We start from the raw sequence: 25,375 nt of genomic DNA on the forward strand, positions 1-25,375 counted from the left end.
GAAAATTAGCCAGGAGAAAGCTCCTGACAGGACACCAATCTCCAGATGACAATTGTATAAAAGGATGTAACATGGAAGGCGTTGGATAGGAAGATGCTTTCTCATTTGGAGGTTTGTGTGACAGAGCCAGGTTTTGTTTTTCTGGATCTGCATTATCCAATTTAGGACTTGTTGTGGATGCAACCTGAAGCAAGTTTAGGCAAATGTTTTTTGTGCAGCTGAAAGTTGGGCATCATAAGGCCTACAGCTACAATTCCATTTTTGCTGCCTGTTGCTAGATGGATTTTGTGGCACCGAGTCTTTGCAGTAAAATCAAAAGACTATAACCTTGCATAAAAATTAGTGTATGTATTGGAAATCTTATTTGATTAGAGATCAAGGGAAGTATATACCATGGGTAAAGGCCCATCCAATAGGCAAGAAAACAATGTGGACAATGAGAACCAGACAAACACAACTTCAGACAGAAAACTTTTTAAATAAATGAGGTAAGCGTTCATTTAGAGAGCAAATTTTGCAGAATCTATATTTTATTGGGAGAAGCGGCCTTGAAAATGCTTTAGCGAAACATATTGATATTTATGGTAGCACACATACATTGAGATTTTCTGCGCTACGGACTATATTTGATGACTTGCAAGGGGGACATATAACAAATAAGACTTGAGCTGAAATGAGGTGGTTCACCTTATTACAAGCTGATAAGAGTTATTGTTATTGAAGTCTAGGTGCTTATCACTGAGTGTTTTATTTGATTCATTCATTGATTGAACGAGCGATGTTTGTTTTGTTTATAAATGCTGTTTTTAGATTCTGCTGAATGAAGTGTCACATTGACGTGAAAGCACTTACCTTGTTTAATTAAAAGGTTTTCTGTCTGAAGTCATGTTTGGATGGTTGTCTGCTATCTGGGCTGTAGTTTCATTTCTTTCTGAAAATAAACCTGCCTTTTGATATAGTTTTGTGTACAGTAAAACTTTACTATATGATATAAATATGCATATACACATGGATGGCAGTACATCCTTTGTAAGCAATAATCACCCTAAAAGAGCTGATAGAGGGAGATAGTGTTGACCACAACCCAGCTGATTTAAGTTTGAATAGTGGTCCATGTTCTGTAGGAGCTAGGTGGATAAGGATAAGTGAGAAAAATCATTGCCAACTAACTCATTACCCCTACGGTGGGAGGTTGAGGGAGCTTGCCATGGTGTATTCCTCAGTAATGAATCTCACCTGGTGACTGGACTCTTGAGGACCTTCCCCTTTTGAACTGCAGGGCAGTACTGCCTGAGGAGCTATCCGTCTGCTAGCATTGTGCAGCCTGCTAAGGGATATTTAATCTGCAAGTAGAAAATACGTCTAAGGCTGCTTGAATGATTACTATGCTGCACAGTCGTATGTTGTTCTAAAAGCAGAAAAGTGCGTCTCTGAATGCAGCTACTGGCCATACGATCAGCAGATCCGTGGGGACCAAATAATGGTCAGAATAAGCATACATGTCCATAAAAAGCTGATCATCTTATCTGGATTTCACCATTACTACAGAATACAGCATGGTAAACATGCTTTAAGGTAGAGTAGAGTGTGTATGCTAATTTCGAACATACCCCATAGCTGCAAGCTGAAGACATTAGGTAGACAAGGATACCTTCTCATGAGCATTCTTACCTGTCAAAAAGAATGCATTAGCATTTCACACTGTTGTACTCCCTAGATATCTGTACATCCAGTGCTGACAAGTAACATTCCACTCCTGTCACAAACCTTTGAGCAACCAGTGCCATGCACAGAGCTGGAGACAAATACAGAACAGAATTATACTGTTGGCACTTTCTTCCATTTCATACTGTCACCCATAAGTAAGTCGATCTTCAGTCTACCTACTGCATGTCTTTGGGGTGTGGGTCACCACCAGAATACCTGGAGAAAACCCACATGAACACAAGGAGGAGATGCATACTCCACATAGGAAATGGTGCAACTGAAATGAAGATGTACTTGCTATGAGGTGTGATGATGGTTGTTGTGTTAGTGTATAAAATTGGTCGATTGATTTGCCTGAAAGTTGCACTGTTGACCAGAGTACAGCATCAAATAAAGAAAAAGTTATATATGCACATTTTGTTCTAATCATTCTTTAAATGATAAGTAATTGATCATCCTTAACATTTCTATCAAGTGATATCAGCATTACCCATTACCTATTGGAGTGCTTGTCATGATTGTTTACTTCTAATTCCTTGTTTTCAGTTGTACATATTACAGTCTTTACTTTTATTTAAAGTAATACATGCTTTACTTTATTTTAGAACTTAATAAACTTAATATTGCAGTTTGTTTAAAGTATCTTGCAATCAAATTATGTAAAAATTAATGTTTTCCAGGTCAGAGTGGATTGGGAAAATCAACGTTAATGAACACCTTATTTAAATCAAAAGTAAGCCGCAAATCAGTACAGGGATTTTCAGAAGAACGGATTCCCAAAACAATTGAAATTAAGACTATAACACACGGTAAGCACTTTGCTGTTGTATGCCAGTCTAACAAGTAGCTCCAATTTTTTTATACAAGATTTTGTAAGTAGCAATAGCTGTTCTGGCTGTTGTGTTAGGTAAGTCAACAGTTTGTTGTTGCTTGCTGTTATGGATTTGTTTATCACTGTGCGCATGTGTACTTTATCATGTGGGGACTGATGTAGTGATACTCTTGCCAATGCACAGAGCAGATATTGACTAGGCTGGAACTAACACATGTCCAGGCTCATGTGGAATGCGTGTTGAAAACCTCAAATTAAAAAACAATGGTCCATGTATAAACAGTACTGAGTGACAGTTCTGAAAAAAGGTTAATGTGATGTAACTAGCGATGTGGGGAAATGTTATATAACCCTGTATTAATTATTTAAATTGCTGTAAAAAGGAACAAATGTGTAATCTCCTGATACATCACAAAATTAATATTCCAGCTGCATAACACTGAATTGTGAAACTTGGTAAAATAGGAAAAAAAGGATTTTGTAGAAGGGAGGCTTCTTCTCCCTGTATTCACAGTACTTTGATCTGTGTGTATGAATAAACACGTTGCAGTAACTCCAGATTCATTAGTAAGAGGGTCTAGGAATGCTCCAGTAAACACCAGCTTTGGACTTATTGCAGATTATATGGCAATCACTATTAAGCTTTCAGCATTGTAAGCATTATGCTTTCATAATGTTTTTACCAATTAGAGGCAGCCAAACAAGAGACTCTATATTCACCACAAACACACCTATAAAGCAAGAAAGAGACAGAGAGAGTGAGAAAGAAATAAAGATGTATGTATTTATAGAAATGTAAAGCACAGTTATAATCCGTAGTCTTTTCGCTTCCATACACCAAGGTTTTTTTTTAGTAGTTTTGTCCTGTCGTATTTTGCATAAAAGGATTTTGAAAATGGTTTTAGGCAGTGTTTAGTGTTTGAGAAGAGCTAGTGGCTGTGAATAAACCTCTTCCAAGTCGTACTTGATGCGAGCTGTTGCCATTACATAGTTTTAAGACTGTTACACGTGATGTATTACTGCTGTTGATGTGCTACAGTGCTCTGCTTTCCATAGATACTGAATATTAAATGTATAGGAATGTTTAGCTCTGTTAGAAGAAAAATCGTTTTTCATGTCTTGGTCTATGGATAAGCATTGCTATAGCTTTGTAATGTCAGAACTTCATGTCTTTCACTTTGCATAAATGTAATGCTCCGTTATTTCTCTTTAGACATTGAAGAGAAAGGCGTTTGCATGAAACTTACAGTCATTGATACCCCAGGCTTTGGAGACCACATTAACAATGAAGAATGGTGAGTCAAGAGAACTTATCGATTGTTCTTGAAGCAGTACTGAAATGTGATGCACATGTTTTCATTCTATTTGTAACAGATATATCCAAGTCTTAAAACAGCAGACATTGGATAGGTACTTTTTAAATACCTTTTAAGTGCATTTAGCATTCCCCTTGCCCTCCGATACTACCATCCCTAGTAATCCCTTTCTACCTCTCACAAGCTCACTTGAATGCCCCTGTGGATTCCCTCTCTATCACCCATTTCAGTAACTCATTCTGGGTCTGCAACCTTCTGTGTTTTAAAAAAAAAAAATGTCTTTGGAGAATAAGCAAATATACTCCCGGGAATCTGCTGACAATTCCCGCCTTGGAGTTTCTACCTTTTGATCTCCCTTACTTGATCTTGTGTACCAATATCTTGTCCCCGCTGCTCTCAAGTAAGAACAGACCACTGCAGTTCCCATTCATCCCACATATATTTGTGGTAGCTTTCCTCTGGATACCTTCCAGCACCTTGCTGTTTTTCCTTTCTGTGGTCACCATAATTGCATTGATTATTTGAGAGGTCCAGTTGTTTTGCATTTAAAAAATAATTTTATAAGGAAATTATGGGGACATCCATGGGAGTTAACTATTCCTCTGAATTTTGAAAACAGGGTGATGGCTTGCTGAGGAAAATACATTTTGTATACCAGTTATTTTTTAACTGTAAAGTATTATGGCCATTTTGTTCATGACATGTTTCTTTTATGGGGTGGTGCAGAGATATAATTAATTATTTTTTGTGAAGTATATTAATTCCTCTATGATTTACAATGTGCTGTGTTTTGTGCTCCTTCATTTATAAAATGAAGATGATGACAAACTGGAATTGTCTTTTAGTTGTAAAATTGAGCATAGTAATTCACTGCAGCATTCCAGGAATATGCCCCTACTATATTTGAAGAGCAGTACTGTAAAACATTTGTAAACAAAGAGCAATAATTTCTGAATAAGGAGAAAGATAGAAGATGATTTGACAGAGAAGTTTGTTAGTAGAGGTTACCCACTGGGTTTTATAAACCTGTTCCAGTACTGCTGAAGGGATCTGACAGAAAAAAAAAAGTATGTTCGTTTGAAGCACTGCACAAGTTTGTCCTGTATCATTGAAAGTGTTGGCATCAAAAATGGCATCTAGGATAAACAGAAAATAATAAATGTCACCAATGTTCAAATACCAGAGGGTGAGGTCTTCACCTGAAGCTTACTAACAGAAGGTATCATCTTTTGAGTTCAAAAATAATATCATTAGGATGGCTGGCTGTAACGAAAGAGGCACCTTCAAATGTTATTAATGTAACATGCAGATATTTTAAAAGAAAGAGTAAATGTTTATAATTGCAGTACACTTGGGGCATATGTACTACTAGGATGTATAATTGCAATTCAGAGTATGTAGTTTACATGTTAGTATGTGTAACCTGCAAGTCACTTTCTGGGCAAGACCAACAGGAAACTTAAAATAAGAAAGTGTGAACATGCAATATAACAAGAAGGTGTGACTATTACCCCTATTTAGACATAAAAGGAAAGGCAGCAGTTTGGTTTACAATTGCTGTGCTGAATCACGTCAGAAAGTATTAGAGGTGGAAGTAGAGATGATGTACCTGATTACGAGTACAAAGGGCAAATCATTTTAAATTCTTATTAACAGTCTGTTGTAAACTGGTGTGTTTAATTTTAAATGGCAACTAAAAAAGGAACATAAGTATTGTATACCATGGCTATTTTAGTAAAACATTTCGGCTTGAAATGTGTTTGGTAGAGTTATGTGATTGTGTGTTTATACTGTTTTAATAATGAGACGGTCTGAAGTCTGCATCATTTTGTGCGTTTCATGGACTAAAGTGTGTACTATTTTTGTAATAAACTTGAAAAATCAGCGTGGGCATTTTTTTCTGCCTAGTAGACTAATTTCATTTTGGATGACTTGATACAAAAAGACAACAAAGAGGAAAGAGTTGTTACATAAGAATATAACCATTGTTTGCTGAAGGTGATCTTTTGGGGATAATCAATTCTCAGAATAGGTTTGTTTTTTTTTTTGTTTTTTTTTTTCCCTCCACTTTAATTAGGTCTGTGGTGCTTAGGGGTGCCAACTAACCTTGCTGCACCTCAGGTTAATGACTTAGTTTGTAGAATCTCCATTTGGTGCAAAAAGCCTGACATCAAACAAAAACTTTGCATCAGGTGTTAAAACAGCTGAAATATTAAATGTCTGACTTGCGCACACTGAGATCAACATAATTTGAAATCCATGACTGAAAATCAGGGTGATGATAAAGAGGAATTCTTGGAATGACTATACGTCCACCTATAGTATTTAAATTAGAATGCTCTCGATTTGTTTCTTCATTTTTTACTTTGCTTTAATATGTTTGCTGGGGTTGAACCAATGACAAAGGCTTTACTCTTCTGTGACAATTTTTCCTAAACATCCCTTAAGATAGCATTTTCTTCAGTACCCCAAAAAACGTGAGTCTCTACTTAAATTTTGTATGCCTAGAAGATTTGTTGCTAATATTTGAATGTCAGAATTGCGGAATTTGTAGTCCCAATGTTACTTATACAAACTGTTGAAAATCTGTCACAACCATTTTTTTTTTGTAGGTGGCGGTGAAAAGCTTTGTTTTGCTAAACCATGCATGCAAGAAACGTTCCCTTTGCCCACTTTAAGTAATTATTATTTTACCCTGACTTGCTTCTAGTTAGATGGGTAGAGAAGAAATTGCTTCATCCTTGTTTATGCATTTAATCTTAAAACTGATTTCCATGATTTTTCATACTACAAATTTTCAAGATGGTTGCATATTTCCCAGTCCACATATACTGTTGCCATGCTTGGATTCAAATCCATGTTTTTATTATGGACCATGTTTCTGCTAGTTGCCACTTGTATTTTATCATTTCTTTACCAGTCTAATACCACCACATTTACTGCTGGGATCACTTCGAGCAGTGGAAAAGACCCACTACTCTGAAAAAGTTTGGCTAGTGGTGAGATATATGATGCCTTGATGTGTTTCTCAAATTGCTGTCCTGCTAGTGGCATCTACAAGTTGTAGCTTCTTTGCTTGCAGGATTAAGACTAATGAAGGAGACAAGGATGCATAACAGTATTGGACCTGTCCTAGGTGCTATCTATGTTGTCTGCAGATTTTATTTTTTTGGCCTATTGGATATAAAAGTTTATTTGGGATTTGGCAAAATGTAGTTTTATTTTCTTTAGCCTTGCAAAAATCATTTGATTATTTTTGAAAAATTTACGGTGTTCTTGTGTTCTTCCTCATGTTCTGGTATTTTATTTAGCATAGCTAAAATCCTTCTGTCTTCCTCTTACAAGTGATGTCTACATCTTGGAAAACCCACTCTGCTTACTTGTTTTTAAAGTTAGTTTATGCTGTTTGCTTCCCATGTTAAAGGTCTGTCACAGATCAGATTTATTAATCATTATTGTCATTGCATCGATTATGTAAAAATATCCTTCATTGCCCTTCTTGTTAAAGGCTTTCTGTCATTGATTTTCAGGGATGATGCTCTTTTTTTTTTTTTTTTTTTTGTTTGTTATCCATGTATGATCAGATTTCCATGGTAAATGAGCTTCCGTCATGATTGCTTGAGGTGGAGTTTCCTCTGCCACTAGCTCCTGGAGTATATGGTATCTGTAAATGTTTTCACAGTTAATGCCCATCTCCTGGCATTTATAGTTAATGACATCTCTTGCAGAATCCCATAGATGATACCCTTGTCTAAATGGTTGTTGGAACATGTTTGTGATCCCTATGATACTTGTTTATAAGGTAGATCTACTTCTATTAGTGATTCCAACATTTGATGTCTCTTCCTTGCTGGCTTGTTTACTTGTTATTCTTCTGTAACTCCTGTCTAGACTTTATAGTGCTCTTCCTTTAGTGGTCTCCAAAGTTAATGTCTTCCATCGTGGGATTTTTAACTCTTAATTTTTTAATTGTACTATATTTTCTTTAGGCATGTCTCATGTAACACGTTTCCTATATTTTAATTAAGGTATTTGCACTAACTCACTGTTTCCTTTGGGCCCACAGTGAGGATAATTACATGTATAAATCCAGGTAATTTGATAGTCATCAAGTGAAAAAAATCAGCAGCAAACTAACAAAATTGAAATCCTCTGTACTTTGACACATTGGGTGAATGATCTGGAGTAGAAACAATAACCGTGGATAATGGCTATGTTAGTTTACCTAGTCTTCCCTTTAACCACTCCATGAAGTAATTCTCATTGTAATGTAATCTGTGCTAGAGTTGCCTCATTGGAACTAGCTCTATGCCATAGATAAATGGAGCCTGTACTCCACCCCGTATTGCCAACTGAGCTCTGGAGGAGATGCCTGGAGAAGGATGGGAGTGAGTGACTGCTATTAACTTGCCTATCCCAGGGCAAGATAGCTTAGCCCCACTGCAGGGAGGCCCTCCTGATAGAGGGGCAAGTTAGGCAGCCTCTGCAGCTGTTGACTGAGGGGGGAATGAGTCCATCAAAGACTCCGCATGCACTCTTGCTGGAGATGATAAATTGCAAGAGTGTGTGTGTGTGTGTGTGTGTGTGTGTGTGTGTGTGTGTGTGTGTGTGTGTGTGTGTGTGTGAACACTTCCACTGAGATTAGCATTGTGGGCATTCCGCCATACATTCAGCCAATGGGGTTTTTAGGGTTATACAAACATAATCTTCTAAACCATGCTAAATGATGATTATAATCTTAAGATGTTGCTTTCCTTTAGTGACGTATTAGTGTGAAGTTATGAGACACACAAAATGCTTGATATGTCTGGTAGGGACACAATGTTATTTAGGAACAGAGGCCAAAAAAGAGGATCATAAAAATTTACTCCTGTCCTACATAGCTTCATATTGACCTTGATTTCTCTCATACTTTTATGAGGCTGACAGTATTTTATGCAGCATTTTCATGTAACCACAATCATTTCAGTGAAAAAACATTTTTCATATTTACCATGATTTATCCTTCTTCACTTTTAAATTATGTTCAATTCTTGTTCAGCTTTTTCCGCCAAGTGTTGTCCATATCTGATCATTATATTCCCCTCATGATATTTGGAAAATTTTAAAATCTGCTATGTTGAGTCCTTTAATTCATTTGTCAAGTATGCATCACTTAAATTCTACTAACACTTCTTCAAATTCTTGTTTAAACCATGGTTTACTAAATTGAAACAGCAGGTGATCACTTTGGCCCTTGTCAGAGCTTCACTGGATCATACCAGCTTAAATCCTGTTTTCTTATTTTTAACAAGAATGCAAAGTAATCTTTGACATGGATGGTACATAAGTTTTTATAGCAGTCCATTGTAATAATTTGTTTGCCAATAAGAGATCAGTATTGTTTTCTGAATGGTGTCTGAAATTTACATGCATCTGGTTTCTTTTTGAGAGCCGTTGTTGCAGTGTGCTACATTTCAGGGAAAGACGTTGCCATCTGTAATGAATTACATGGCTGCTTGTGATTTGGGCTTTAAGGAATGCTGTTAAGTGAGCCTTTGTTCTGACAGCAGATGGTAAAGTTTGGAATTTGGACTTCTGTATTTATACTTGAATCACTGGGCTGTTGTATATATCTGTGCAAAATTTAAATGGACTAAATCTAAAAAGATGTATGTGATATAGCTCTTTGCATATAGTGTAATTTTGAAACTACACAGTTTTTCTAATGCATGGGCTTGTTTTGGAGGGGTATTATATCTATAATTGTGTTTAATTTAGCTCCTTTACTAAACTTTGTTAAATAATGAACTTTGGTAAAGTGTGAAACGAGTGCATTGTGTCTTCTCTCTAATGGTACTCCCTCTAACTTTAGATGTTCAGCATACAAGTTCTATAATGCTCGTTAAGCGTTGTTAATGGCTATGATTTTGTGCAGACTTGAGTCACTGCATGCTATGGTAAATTTGGCTTACAGTCTACATGTGTTTCTGAAGCATGGCTCAAAGGCTCTGAAATCTTACTAGTTCATCAAGCTTGATTTCAAGCATGTTCATTTTTCTTTCCTTTTGCAGCTGGCAGCCAATTATGGAGTTCATCAATCACCAGTATGAGACATACCTTCAAGAAGAGATCAACATTAACAGGAAGAAGAGAATTCCAGACACACGGGTTCACTGCTGTATTTATTTCATTCCGCCAACTGGACACTCGTATGTATAAATGAAGTTTATATATGGATCTTAAAACAAATAATTTTGAGTCCAGAGCTGCAAGGGTATATACCCCCACTGTATTTTAGTAGCAGCTCATGTGTATTCTTCACAGGCGGGGAGCATTCATCTGTTGCTATTTTTACACTGTAATTTAATAAGTGATTTCATATATATAGACATGGGTCTACTCACTTTTGTTGAGCAGCCCATATATTGACATCCAAAACATCAACCACAAAAGGGCAACAAACTGAACATTGACGCATCACCATTGCATTGAAAAACTCTGCACATGCAATCTTCAAGCAGACAAAAAAAAAAAAAATAAAACAAATAACATTGTTTATTTTTGCAAGAGGGGAGCAAAGTTATATATACTAACGATATATACTACTCCCGATATTGTACTGTTCCTGGTTGAAGGGAATATTTTCCTACCTGGGGATTGTTGATCTCACACCTGTCAGCCAAAAGTCAATTAAACGGGTGTCAGACTGCATTTATGTAAATGCATGGCCATCCATAGATGTATACATGTCTATGCATATGTAAAAAATGTGTGTATGTTTTATTTTTATACACACACACACATATATATATATATATATATATATATATATATATATATATATATTTACGCACACACACACAAATAAATGTGTGTATGTATATATATATATATATATGTGTGTGTATATATATATATATATATATATATATATATATGTATATATATATATATATGTATATATATATATATGTATATATATATATATGTATATATATATATATATATATATATATATATATATATATATATATATATATGTATATGTATATATGTGTATATATATGTGTATGTATATATATATATATATATATATATATATATATATATATATATATATATATATATATGTATACACACACACATACACTTTCTTTAACTATCTTTTGAATGGAGAGAAGGGATAAGGGATAGCAGCATTTTGTCTTGCCAAATATAAAGGAAATGTTGAAGAATTAGTATAAGCCTAGATATGTAAGAGAACCCTTTTACATTACCCCAAGGTTCTGAGAGGCGCTATATGTGCAGTGTGTGTGAATGTACAGTGCTAATGAGGTACTAGTTTTTATTAAGGTGTGCTCTGCGAGGACAGTGTGGTATGCAGTGCTACGAGGTGCAGGTGGTTTATTTTCTCTGTTGCTCAGCAGTATATTGAGTTAAGACTAAAGTGTAAGGCTGCAGAGTGAAGCTACTACCAGTCCATTTTACTCCAGAATGGTCCCTCCTAAATTAGATGTGTTAAGTTGGTGATGAGTGCTGAACATGTTTTCTTCATTCTAAAGCATCATTTCTGTATGCAGTGGTTCTCTGCATAAAGTTTTGCAGTAACAGTGTTGTGTATTGTACCAACACATTTTTTTAATGTAATTAACATTTTGATTAAGTGACTGATATGATTAAGCATGAATGCACTTTTTGCTTCAAGAGCTGTGCTACCATCTAGAGAAGTACCAGGAGAGATTTGAGACAGGCATGTATTACGTATAAAAGGCATATGTCCAGTGGTCCATTGCAGCTTTTCGTCAAAAGTTTTTTTTACTGAATACAGCCTCTTCATAGCTGGCTGAATTAAAAAAAAAAGATTCATGACTCTAGTCAAATAAACTCCGGTTATAGGATAGCATCTTGCAGTACAGTAGGTAAAGGGATCCAGGTTCAACTTCTAGATGAATAACTTCTTGTAATGCTACAATGCGAGTAGAAGTTGAGTGTAGATGATTTGACAAGAGGAAATACCTCCTAAAGGGAGATCCATTGTGTATTCAGATAATTTCACAAATGTGATAACAACTGTAATGATATTCTTTATTGTGTCTACTATACACACAGTGCTAGCTGTAGTATTGTTTTTAGATTGAGTAAACAGTGCTAAAAGATGTACATAATGTCAACATTTAAAGATGTACATAATGTCAACATTTAAAGATGTGTATAATGTCAGCATTTAAATGTTTTGAAGCTGAACAGGCTTGAAGAATGTCAGGAAATTGAGCATTTTGTAAGTGTTAGACGTATGCATTATGAATTGCATATATATCATTTTAACAGGCGTGTCATGAATAACAAAGTTGCAAATGTATCTCCACAGATTTTTCTTGAAAGAGTAGGACTGTGATCTTTCTAACAGGAAATGCAGAAGGAAGTCTCTTTAGAAGTTAGATTTAGTATGACTCCATTGGACATTGTTTCTGGTTTAGCAGATAGCACTGATTCGTTTTACAGAATGCAAATATTTCAGTTTATGGCAATTAATAATATTGAAAATCATAGAAGGTGAGGTCTCCGTAGTATTAGCCACATATCCTAATAGTGGTAGTAACACACATTTTAGATTATGATTGAAAACTTAGAATAAAAAAGTTGGCTATTATAAAGGACTTAAATGGGGAATCATGGCAGTCACTCATATTACCCTGTATTAAAATATGTGGGTTAAGATTGATATGTAGAGCAAATAACCCAGCTTCTTCCTTCAGTAAGCTTCAGAAATATTTGGTTATTTTATAATTATTTATTCAGCTTGAGCTTGAATGTTGACACCCCCCCCCCCCAGTTTATTTATGTAGGAAGTACACTTTTACTCCATACTTTTGGCCATGTGGGTAACCAAATATTCGACTCTTTGGGCAGAAAGAAAAGTTTATAAGATCTGCAAGTAAAACAAATGCCAGTAACAGTTTAGAAGTTTAACCCCTCCCAGATTTATAAGAGATGTAGTCTCTGGTAAGATAATCTGTTAGACTTGCATTAAAATGTATATGAATTTTCCATTATTGTACACCTTCTTATATTTTTTTCAAGATGGATCCACATGAAGAAGTTATTTAAAAAGCATAATCTGAGAAAGCTGTTTAAATAATGATTTAGGTTTTTGAAATAAGAGAGAATCTTTGAGCCTTTCACCTCAATCAGCTAACACTCCAACAAAGACCAGCATTTAGCAATGCTGTTACTATTGTAGTTCATATTGTTCTGGTTAAATGTAATTCCTACACAATTAAAATTAGTTTTAATGTTTGTATTGTGAAGGTCTGATGTATTAGTGTAGTGTAATCATTGTATAAAGGGAACACTGTAGTTTTCTGGATAATTAAAATATAATTTGAAAACTTTGAGATGAGCTCTATAGCTGATAAAATGTATCAGAAGTCTTAGTTTGGCATCTGAAACATATTAATATTGTGTGTGAAGGATGTAGGTGGAATTACTAAGTTTATTCATTTTTTTGGCACTAGATAGTTATTAATTGAAGGAGAGGCTTTAGTTTAATAATATGGAGATAAAGGACAGCCTTGCATTATCCCATTCTAATAGCTATATGTTTTACGTAAATGCCATAAGTCAACAGTCTAGTAGTCAAATCTGTATGTAATAAATGGGCTGCTTTAATAACAGCAACCGGAAAGATGAATGTCTTCTAAACAGGATAGAGAAACTCAAAATTCTGTTAAAACATTGGCAGAATCCCAAAACAAGTAAAGAGTTAAAAAGGCATCCTGTAAGGTGGAGCAGGTGTCTGAAGTTATCTGGTCAGTAGTCTGCCTTGTTTTTATGACACCTGGTTAAAAAGGTGAAATACGCAATAGTAAAACTCTCTTATCCTATTCACCAAAATCCAGGCAAAGATTTTTTAAGTCTGTGTTAAGTGAAACTGGATATTGGTATTGTTTAATACAGCTGACTGAAGCTTGGGGAGAAGAATGGTTCTTGACTGAGTAAGATATAAATGAAGTTATATCAGTCGTGTTAGTATGAGGGAAAGTAGCAGCTGTGTTTGGTATAAGCTGTTGGGACACAAATGGCAACTCAGTTGCAGATTTGAAACAAGTGCAGTTCCATCATTAATTTAAGCAGCCAAAGCTGACAGTGTGAATAGCAAAATGAATGCATTTAGTCACTAGGAACTGCACTAAGGAGCTAGTAGAAGCTTCTTGCTACAGTTTTGCAGTTTTGAGGACATTTTTGTGGTTCTCAGCTTGAAAGAACTCATGAAAAGGGTTTTTTGAGAGTTCAGTGGTAATCCATCTTAAAACAAATTGCAGTAAATGTCTTTGGACCTGCACATTATATAAGTTTTGTATTATCTCCAGAATTTTTCTTTCCATCCATAGGTGCACCTTCTGTAGGCATCTGAGGTGTATTTACGTAATCTAAGAATGTTTCCAGATCAGAAGTCTCTGGCTCATATACAAGGGCATTGTATGATTTATTAGAAGTAAAATTTTAACAGTACCCAGATCAAAAACAGTGCAGTTGTTCTACCTTAAAGAATGGAATGTGGTTTGACAGTCCTGAATGTGCCTTATAGGCATTTAGTTAGTATTTGTGCCCATTTGTAAACTTTTGCAGTCATGTTTGCTTTTGCTCAAGTATTTCTACCACCTCATTTTCTAAACAGGATTGTAAAGCTAATATTTTCACTAATGGAGTTTATGGGGCTCTATATTTCACATAAGATTTGCCTGTAGTGGAACTCTAGTAACATTGCAGTCTAGACTTGTGAGAAGCTTAGAGTTATTGTCTCACTATTTGATGAAAACAACAACACCAGCTTAAATTTTATGTTGGCCAGCTCTTTACAATTTTGTGAATCCACCCTTTTAAAATATTATCCCACTGTTTTTAAGCATATGCTTTTATTGTATTAATACAATGTTTTATAGCAGTCCTGAAACAAATGTAATAGCTTTACACAACATGAGTAAACGTATTGATAAAATACCAAGCTAACCAAATCAAATACCCCCAGACCTAACACTAATTCGATGGAGGGAATTCGGTTAACATTTTCTATGCTTCTAGAAGAGGGGAAAACAGGCACAGTATAAATAATTAACTATATACCAGGCTAAAACACATCTGCAGTCTATGTCCACCATCCAAAAAATGTTATGTACTGCACTGGCTAGAAGTATCCATCACTGAAATCAAGTTTTTAAGTAGTAAATGTGAAAACGTATAACTGAACAAAACTCATATTTGAAATTTTAAGATCTCCCTACCTTGAATTTAAATTTTCAAGCCAAAATGATCACATTATTAAAAAAAAAGTTGGAGGTTGGGGCAGACATGCAAGTGCAGACATTTCAAGTGTGAAAAAGTAAAGAGGCAGGAAAGGTGTAATGTAAACAGGAGGTTGGGATGGTAATTTGATGGTGATGGAAACTTTTCTGTAGACTGTAGTCATAACAAATAACAGATTTATCTTCCTAATGTTACCATTTACCTGATAAATCTAATGTTATCTGGGAGCTAGGGGTTGATTAAAACCCCTGTATAGATAGCATTTCAAGACTGCATTTTTAAAATGCTGTCTGTGAATCATCCACACAGGTATGCCAACATTAATATTAACATAAGGGCATACCTGCTATTAACTGTTTTTTCAGCCAGGCAGTGACAGCTAAAGATGATCTGGAATTATTTCCATGCTACCAACATAGTCTGCAGTGGATGTTTATTTAGAAGTGCACTGACACCGAGCTTTGTGGCACCAAAGACAACCAGCACTCAAAAACTTTAACCTTTAGTTGTCACGATTAAGTGCAGTAAACTGACAATGCAGACAAATGAAAAGCTATAAATCCCTTACATTTAATCAATCCTGCAGCATTGGGGTCGGACTAACGTAGGCAATATATCTGTAGCATTCCTCATTTTAAAGTAGTGAAGATAAATTAGAAAGTCACATTTAAAGTGAATAAAAGTACACAGCGGAGCACTTAACCAGAGCAGCACCAATAGCAAATGCTCTTCTCATGTTCATATTTTTCTTGTTTTAGTGCACTTGTTTCAAGTGCAGACAATGCAGTAATAGATAGGAAATGTTTTTAAACTGCAAGTGACTTTGTAAAGCCTTTACACAATTTCTTTTAGGACAAGGATCATAAAAATAAGCAACATTCAAGCAGCTGTGGCATTGTGCATCTACATTGTTTCACTACAGACAAGTGGCAGAGGGTTTACTGTAGTAGACATATGCTGTAGCACATGTAAAAAATAGTGTGTGTACATAACATGCTTTACATTCATGTAATTCAGTATAGTAGGCCGTTTCATTAATATGGCAATATGGCTAAATAAATCATGGGCATCACTTTAAAAGGATTTGGATCACAGCCTGTTGCAACAGGTGTTTACTAGTTCATGCTGTTTTGTAATAACCACTGCAAATGTTGTTGTTGTTGTCTTTCGGCTTTTCCCGGTTAGGGGTCGCCACAGCGGAACTCCGGTCCGCTAATGATTGGCAGTAGATTTTTACGTGCCGGCTTGCTGGGCCTAACGCACAACCTTCAATGAAGGAACGCCCATTCACGCATGTCGCCACACAGAAGACGCTGTAGCTGAGAATCGAAGGGCAACGTCTAACTGTGAGTCAACAACGCTACCGCAGCACCACTACCACATGTAAGGAAAGGAAAAATCAAGCGTAGACATTAAGTGAAATGAGGTAGATTTAGTAAATTAAAAAGTTAGCGGGACCGCCATTCATGCACTTCAGGAAAAGTTTGAAGTGATCCAAATGAAGCATTGAGATGTCATCAAGCAAACGTTATACCATCAGTGTAATTTGTTACTGCCAGTGGTCAGCTGTGGGCATAGAAGTAAGTATTTAAGGTATAGAAAGTATGTTTAGAATAATGTTAACCAATTAAAGAATAAGTAAAGCAGTGAGATAACATCCAAAGGGAAATTAACAGAACAGGACTGCTTCCACAAAAATCCTTAATAAAAAAAAAAAAAAAAAAAAAAAAACTACTTGGATTTTTCACACAGAAATTCAGTCGGGTATGAATAAAAGAAGCAACTTCTCAGATACTGCTTTGACATCATTTACATCATTAGATTTATATTTGTAGTTATTCCATGTGGAAATGATCTACAATTGTATGCATTTCCTATTAAGAAACTATTGCAGTAAGGTGCTAGATTACATTATGCATATTTCTACTCTGGCATATCCTGGGGAAAAGTTAGTTTGTATCTTTCTTTATGCAGTCGGACTTCTTGGCAAATTTGAACTCTTTAATAAAATATTGATAATGTAACTTATTCTGTGAAGTTTAGTATCAGATGTACACAGGATAGAATGCACTTTTTTTTTAGTAGGCATCGATTCTTTCATTTCGGTTTCATTGGCAAATTGGAATCAAATATTCCAAAAGTGTTCCATTGGGCAGTGGGAATAAAAGGTCTAACCGTGTTGTATAGGTTGGAAGTATTATGTTTTTCAGGTAAGCCATGAAGGAACACATTATTTCTATATGTTTTGCATTAAAGATGTTTCGCATAGATGAATATGATGCTATTAAATCTTGACAGTCAAATGTCATTTCTTCTTACCAAGTCCACAAATTTAGTATTAATTTGCACTAGCTGTTCATTTTTTCAATAGCCTGCAGCAGCTGGAGCATAAATCGCACAAAGGATGATTTGTATTGAACTGAGATTTTTGTAGGAATAATTTATTTTTCTGGTTTCCCAGAGTTCTAATCATTTTACTTTAGTTTTAGTCAGTACTAATAATTTGAGCCAGCTTAGTTTTCGTCATCGGTGTCTCCATGTTTTCAACTTTTTTACAATTAAGATTCATGTTAGCACATGATTAAGATGGGGAGGGCTCCCCCCATGCTCCACCTTACTTATGTGTGTTAACGTTTACCCTGTCCTGAACCCCCAACCCTACACTTTTACCTTAGGAAAAACCCTTTCCCTAACAGCACCATTCCACAAGACATTCAGATACACAGCATACACACACAATATACACATCCCCACCAAAAGACTATATATTAACATAGCCTTTACTTTAGCTCTAACCAGTAAACTATCACACACACGCTCCCACTCCCGATACACAAAATACTTACCTTAACACAAAGCAAATCCCATGCCCAGTGGCATAACTGCGCTTGAAAAACCCTGCAATCAAATGTGTCAGTGTACAACATACAAACTCTGCATTCTGTTGACAAAAGTAACATTTGATAAACTGCAACCGTACATGTATGTGTGCGAGAGTGTCTGTGCATGCGCACATAGTTCTAAACAAGTAACATGGTTGTAATGACTTTGTCCAGGCTTTTATCCCCCTTGTCTTATTATCTTTACCGTCTTGGCCATCCAAAGTGCTCTCTTTAACGGTTCTCTGCATTTTATGTAAAAATAAATGAATTGCGAAACATCAGTATGTGCACTTATTTTAAGGAATCACATACTTTTAAAGCTAGTACTGGTGAAAAAAAATGACATAAATGCGAATGCCTAGTGGTATAACCTATGCAAATAGTTTTCTGTTCTGTTAGAAGTTATAGAAAAAAAATGCATTGTTAACAGCAAATTTTAGTCATAAGAAAATATCATATATAAAAAGTGATGATATTTTGTCCTACTAAAATGATGAACCTGAACTGTGGATTGTGGCAAACTTCTTGTGAGTGTACTGTAATGCTGATATTAGCATATGATTAAATCTTTGATAAGAACAGACTTGCTATAAAGCAGTGTTTAAGTAATTCAGATTTGTAATACTTTCTTACTTTGGTTGTGCTGACTGTGTGGATTTAAGAGTTTGCTGTTTGTGTATCAAGTTGACTTGGGAACAGTACAAATTGTCAGGACAAAGGCAAGGTTCTTTACTTGCTAATATTATAAAATGTTTTCAGTCACAATAGTGAGATATGCATGCTTTAACCCACTGGATGTCTTCAAGAGGGTCACTGAAACTATGAACTAGGGCAAAACAGTGCACACCACCTTCCTCAACCTGAGAAAAGGTATTTTACATGATACCTCACTCGGGCATTGTAGATAAATTTACAGAATTAGGTATAAACCCATGTGTCACATAATGGATAGCCATTTGTCTCAATGATAGGACATAAGAAGTTAGGCTTGGGGAATTCAACTCCACAGAGGCCAGTCACTAGCGGAGTCCCAGAGGGATCTGTGCTTAGTCCTGTCCTTTTTTTGCTTCTATTTCTCTGAAGTCAAAGGAAATATCAAGATCCTCTGGATGACTAGTTCCTTGGGTTGTTGATACACAGGTGCCCAGTAGGAAGGAAGCTGGAATAAAGAAGCGGAACCACGACAAAGTAAAATCTTCTTTTTTAATACAAAATGGTGAGCACTTTCGCAGTGGTAACCATTGCTTCATCAGACAGTTCATTCAAACAGCAACAGCACTTAAATACTTTAATTCATTACTAAAACAACCAATCCTATCACTCAAAGTTAATTCAGCACTCAGCAGTCAATTAATTACTATGGTTACGTTTTGCCCTTAGTTAATTGCTAAAGTCAGAAAAACTCTCTTTAAAAACCACATGCACAAAATGTAAAAGACAAAGAACATGTGGGAAAATATAAATAAAATACATACATTGTTTGATTGCTGAGTGCTGCTCTTTTCAGCTCCTTTATTCCAGCTACCTTCCTACTGGGCAACATTTTCAACTTCTGGGCTGGTTTGGATTTATTTGTTTGCTGCTAGTTTCTTGGGTTATTGACATGGCAGCATTATTTTGGTAAATTTAGGGTAAGCTCGGCTAGGCTTAAAATAAGTCTTGGGTTGATAGCTTAGTACCCACCTATGAACCTTTATTCTTATGAGAGAAGCATCACTGTATAGTGACTTTGTAAGTTGTAAAATGAAACGCAGCGTAGAAACAGCCAAGCATGATAGCGTAATGCTCACTCTCTAGAAAGAAAGTACGTGAACATAACAGTTAATACTTACCAAGACTTCATTTTTTTCATCCTAGGAACAAGTTGCTTGACAATTGCAGAAAAACATGGATACAAGGAAGTACTGGAAGTTGAGAGCTATTAATGTTAATTGCTCCTGAACCAAGTATCACGAGTGGTCTGTTTTTTCAAAATCTGGCAAATAATTGGCCTGTAGAATCTTCAATTGCTAGCTACAAAAGGCAGATAAGGTAAAGTAAACACAACCACAACACGAAAAACCAAGCACAAAGAGATTATTGCAGGAAAAATCACCAGGCCAGATATGCAAAAATTATTTTATTCTCTATTCTTAAGTAAACACCTTGAAGTGTCACTTCATTTATAGTTACCAAGAAAAAAAGGCTTTAAGTAGCAAAACACCTTTCTAAAACATAACTGTGACAATGTGAACTTACACGTTTATAATATGATAAGAAGTATCCAATGTATATATTTTCTTTTTCTACTAGGAGCACTTAAGTGAAATCTTAAAAGTTGATAAGTACCCATATGTGATGAAGAGCTGATTAAGGACTCCTCTAATGCAAACAGGGCATCTTCATAAGCTGATTACGTAAACGTATAAAACAGAGAAGTAAAAAAGTAGAAATTCAGATACACACAAAGTATGTCTAATAATAAGTGACAGCTACAGAAAATGAACTTCGACTATAGCCTAAAATGACAGTGACAGCAAAAATAAAACAACCAGTCTCACCCTCATAGTGATAAAGGCGTAACTGGACCCAGAGGACCTGTGTTCATGTATCAGCAGAGTTCTGAAGGGAGAAGGGCAGATAAGAATAGGAGTGAATGACTTCTGATAGACCCCCTCCCCCTGTCCTGGGAGGTAACTCTGGCTTACCTCTTGGGCGACACCTAGTGGGAGAAGCAGATGTACTCCTGCACAAGCATAACTTGTCAGCAATGTGAACAACAGTAGTAACTGAGAAGGCATGTTTCTGGAACCACACATGCATCCTGTGGTTAGGCAGCATTAGTACAGCTTGTGCTAGGTGCTGCTGGGATAGGAAATTTGGGGAAGGGGAGGCTGCTGGGTACAGCAGACTATTCCACTCATTGTCACCCATGTCTCACATTTTGGAGGAGTGAATGGGCTGATGGGTCCTTCAGCTAGGGAAGGAATAAGCTGTGGGGCTATCAACCTGGCTGAGAGGTGCTTGGCTTTGACCCTTGGAATGTAAATGTTCAGTGGGCATAGAAAGGAGCTACTGGGCAAGTACCAGACAATACCAAAAATAAAGTGAAATAACCTGAAGAGAGTCAATGTAGAGTAGAATAGAAATATAATGGCAACTAAGAAGATAAACATTAATACTTCAAGAAACAGAAGATTTTTTTCTAGGTGCCACAGTTCAACTTTATAGCAAGTAATCCACACAAGATGTGGGCACTGACTTAGGACTGAGTCAACATCACATGTGAAATAGCATTGAAGTATGAGTTGAGTAATAACTTTAAAGCTCACACTGCCACCAGTATATTGTTAAATGGAAATTAGATAAATGTATGACTAGGGACATTCAGTATTTCGAGAACCATAATCCAAATTCCATTTTCATGACACTATACCTGTGATTTTTAGTTGAATTTCCATTACTAGGCAGCTGTGTTTATACACAGTACAGCAGACTATGCATGCAAAACACTCAAAATAAGTAAGCGTAAAATATGAGAAAACATGCCGGTTGGGGCAAATGAATGCAGTGGCATAAAATTCCACATTTCTGAAACTCCCATGATTTCCTAATGCTCTGGCAGTCCAAATTCATGATTTGAAATTATTTTTTCCTACAAAAATGAAAAATGATGGTTCCTCTATATGACTGGTATATAAATTTGATAAAAACAGAAGGAAGCAGATGCATTTTGAATAAGTACTTGTTGGTAGAATACAAAGTGTAACACAAAAACAGCTGATGACAACTAGCAAGTTGAAAAGAGACTTTCTGACTACAAGGTTGAATCCGGTACTGCTAATAACCTTATTTAAAAAAATACAAACCTATTTAATCACCGGAGGTCTCTTCAAGATAAAATTAACCTTATTAACAATGTGCAGTGATCTTGGAATAAATTATATTATTTAGTAGAGATGCATGAGGCTTATATTAATCGTCAGTAGACCAAGTAGTGAAGCATTTTACGATCAGTAATGCGTGAGCCTGTAAGTGTGCTCTGTGCAATGTTAAAAGTAAGTTTTCTTTCTCATTATAGTCTTGTTAAAGTTTGTACATAGTAGAAAGGAGAAATGTCTACTAGGAAGGTGAAACATGGGAACAGGAAGGAATAGGATCGCAGTCAGTTTAATTCAAGCATCTGCAGTTTAACCTCATTCCACTCAGCATATTGCATACCTTACACTGTAAAAGTTAAATAGGGCAAAAGGTATTTCTGAGGAAAAATTAAACAAGTTTTGATGAACTAAAGACTGTGTTTGTTTTGAATAACAAATGGTGCAATAATAAATGTTAAAAAAAAAAGGCAGAGCATTTTAATGGGTAGACTAGCATGGGATTCTTAGGTTCCTTTTGTGTCTACTGAAAGAAATGACAGACTGAAGTAAAAGAGAAGTGCAGAACTATAGCAGAGTGATTTATGGGAAAGTAGGTCAGAGGGAGCATAAATATGTAAACAGAAGTCTGTGGGTATTTTGTTTCCATATTCTAGAATAGAGGGCTTTGGGAAGAAACCTCATTGTGTAGTGATGTGATGAATGCAGTGTTTGCCATTGGTTTATCAACCTCCTCACAGATAAAAAGTTGTGAAAACCGGACAATATGGAGACCTCAGTCCCCTGAAAGAAGAAAATGAAGGCAACCTAGCACCAAAGAGAAGTAGGTTTTGCATGTGATGGTTGTAAAAAAAAATGTAGTTCGTGAAAAATTACGGTGACGGCTGTCTTAAAAATGGATTATAAAATAGAAAGTTGGTAGTCCTATGATTGCTAGCTTATGACTCTCTCTGTACTACAAGTCTTGTGCTGTACTGTTATCTGTTTAAGTGTTATGTGATTGTTTAAATAACGTATTGTCTTTCTACATCTGCACGCTCATCTGATTAATGTGTTCAGTTTTGATTTTGCCACTCTGCCCAGGTAATTCCTGAAAAGGGTCTCTGGGATAGTCCACCCACCTTTTTAACAAATATATTACATACAGAATGGTGGAGTAAAAGTCAGGACACGGAACTGCCTCATGTTAAAGTAAACATAACATCATTTTCCAATTGATCAGTCTTCTTTGCCATTTTTCCACCTGAAGGTCAGCATCGTTTTGTAATAGGAAAAAAAAAATGAAATGTAGTCAGATTAAGCTAACTGTGAGCTACAGATGCTGCAAACCAGGCCCTTTGTGCCTAGAATGTTACTATCTGTAGGGACTGATGCTACTATCTGTAGGGACTGATACTACTGTCTGTAGGGACTTATATCTGTGGTACAACTAGACACACTTGACTGCAGTACCAGGGGATAATTGAGGGTTTCTGCACCAAAACTCAATGTTCAATCTTGACCTCTTGCTAGGTGCTCTGATTTTCTAATACCTTATAAAATGGCTGCCTGTCTGAAGTGTCCGTTTCTACTAGTCTTTACCTAAGCAAACAAACAAAAAAAATTCTTAAACTCTTTATGCTTTTAAACCGTTCTCCAGTGTGTAGGGCAGTGTATTCACCATACTCTTGCTATTTATGCTAACTCTGAGACCAATATACTTCAGAGTAGGGAGAACACTCAAAGATACTGCATCATTGAACTTGGTATATATAAATTCACTAACATTTGCACTTTCATTCCCAAGGAGCACAATTACAGTATTCTAAATCTTCAATAGGCATCCTCCCAAACAAAATATACAAGTGACTGGAGGTTACTAGGTACTTTATTTATCCAAACCCTTACGATCCAGGCCACCACTAAAAGCACCAATACACCATTAACAAGTAAAGTAAAAAAAAATTAAATTAGACAAACTAGTGTAGTTTAAATATAAAAGAACACAAAAGATCTGGGAAAGTTTCAGCCATGGTTGCCAGTAGCGGAAGCTTTGATCAGAAAGATTTTGTAATAACTTCAGTTACACAACTGCACAGATGGCAAGAATTCCTTTTATGAAGTAAAGGTGTGAGTAATCTGATTAGTACTGTATTGGTTGCAACAGAGATGTTTTGTGAATGACTGAACAATATTGCTGTTACAGTCAGCCATCTGCATACAAAAGCATGTGCAATACTAAAGTCACTAAGTGCAGCAGATGGCAATTTAAAGCCCTTAATCTCTTGTTTTTAATAAAACAGAGGGGGGGGGGGGGTAGTTTATTACACAGTTCTTCACTTTCCAGACAAGTCTTTTTGAATCCTTATTTTGTTGAATCCTTACTTTGTTGAAGGTGACAACAGCAAGAAGTGCAAAGAAGTAAATGTAGAATATGTGATGTAATGTTTTTGCAGGAACACCCCTGTACTGCTTCAGAGGGAATGTGGAGTTCTTTGCAGTGTAACAAAATGTAGTTTGATCTCAGAGCTAGAGAATGAATTAAGGGACAGTGCTGGAATATGAAATTAAAGGATGGCACAGAAGATGAATGAATTGCTTCACCTGCTTCTTCCTTGGGTACTTTGAGATGTGATTTTTTCGAAAGATGTTAATTTAGAAAGTAAACTAAAACTGTATTACACAACTGGGCAGAGTCTGTTAGTATGACTCTCATCTCCATCCAAATTATTCATGTAAATGGGAATGTGTAGCAATATAGTCATAGTTACTCAAGTTCAGGAATATGCCTTTTTTTGTTGACCGATAGCCATGTTCAATATTCACCAGAACCTGTGAAGATTTTTTATTATTATTATTTTAACATTTGTTGACCGGGAAGTCGGACTAGGAACAGAGCCTATTTTCAGCAGAGGATGAAGAGAAATTCTCCAGATGCATGTCTTTTGAATGTGGGAGGAAACCAGAGTACCAGGAGGAAACCCATGCAAATACAGCTGAAAATCGAACCAGAGAACCTCTTGCTGTGAGGTAACAATGTTAACCGCTGCACTACTGTGCCACCCATTGCAGCTACAATGGTTAATGATAAGGTCGCATAAGTCCAACCCATTCAGATTTATTAGATTTAAGAGTACAATATAAGTGCATGCACTCTGGTATGTAAAGAACCAGCATGTGGACAAGGATTGAAGTGAAAAATATTATTGTTTTTATCAGGATACACAAACCAAGTAACAAAACATACTTACAAGTAAAATAGTTAAGTTACTCTGACAGGGAAATGTAGATAATTTTCTTCTCTTATTTTTTTTTTTAAATATCTCCTCCTAAATAGCTTAGTTTCTGCTATATGCAGTGACAGCATGATGGTATTTTAAATACATGCATATTTCTCTTTCCTAATGCCACCAACTTGTTCAATTTAAATGGAATCCTTTATTTTATTTATTTATTTATTATTTTACATTTGTTGACTGGGCTAGTCTAGCTGGATATATGTCCATTTTCAGCAGC

At 35.9% G+C, this 25,375-nt stretch overlaps 1 protein-coding gene across 8 annotated transcripts in view; it reads left to right on the top strand.

Annotated features, from left to right (window-relative positions):
• The window catches only part of SEPTIN9 (septin 9), a 2,307,078-nt gene that overhangs the window by 2,079,488 nt on the left and 202,215 nt on the right, over positions 1 to 25,375 (top strand). For all 8 annotated transcript variants that reach the window (XM_044085002.1, XM_044085005.1, XM_044085003.1 and 5 more), the window contains 3 exons: positions 2,388 to 2,516; positions 3,753 to 3,834; positions 9,909 to 10,046. In XM_044085002.1, the coding sequence (XP_043940937.1) occupies positions 2,388 to 2,516; positions 3,753 to 3,834; positions 9,909 to 10,046 (349 nt within the window). The remainder of the gene's footprint in view (positions 1 to 2,387; positions 2,517 to 3,752; positions 3,835 to 9,908; positions 10,047 to 25,375) is intronic.

This window comes from Protopterus annectens, chromosome 10.part0, assembly GCF_019279795.1.
Source record: "Protopterus annectens isolate FY-2018-M chromosome 10.part0, PAN1.0, whole genome shotgun sequence".
NCBI lineage: Eukaryota > Metazoa > Chordata > Ceratodontiformes > Protopteridae > Protopterus > Protopterus annectens.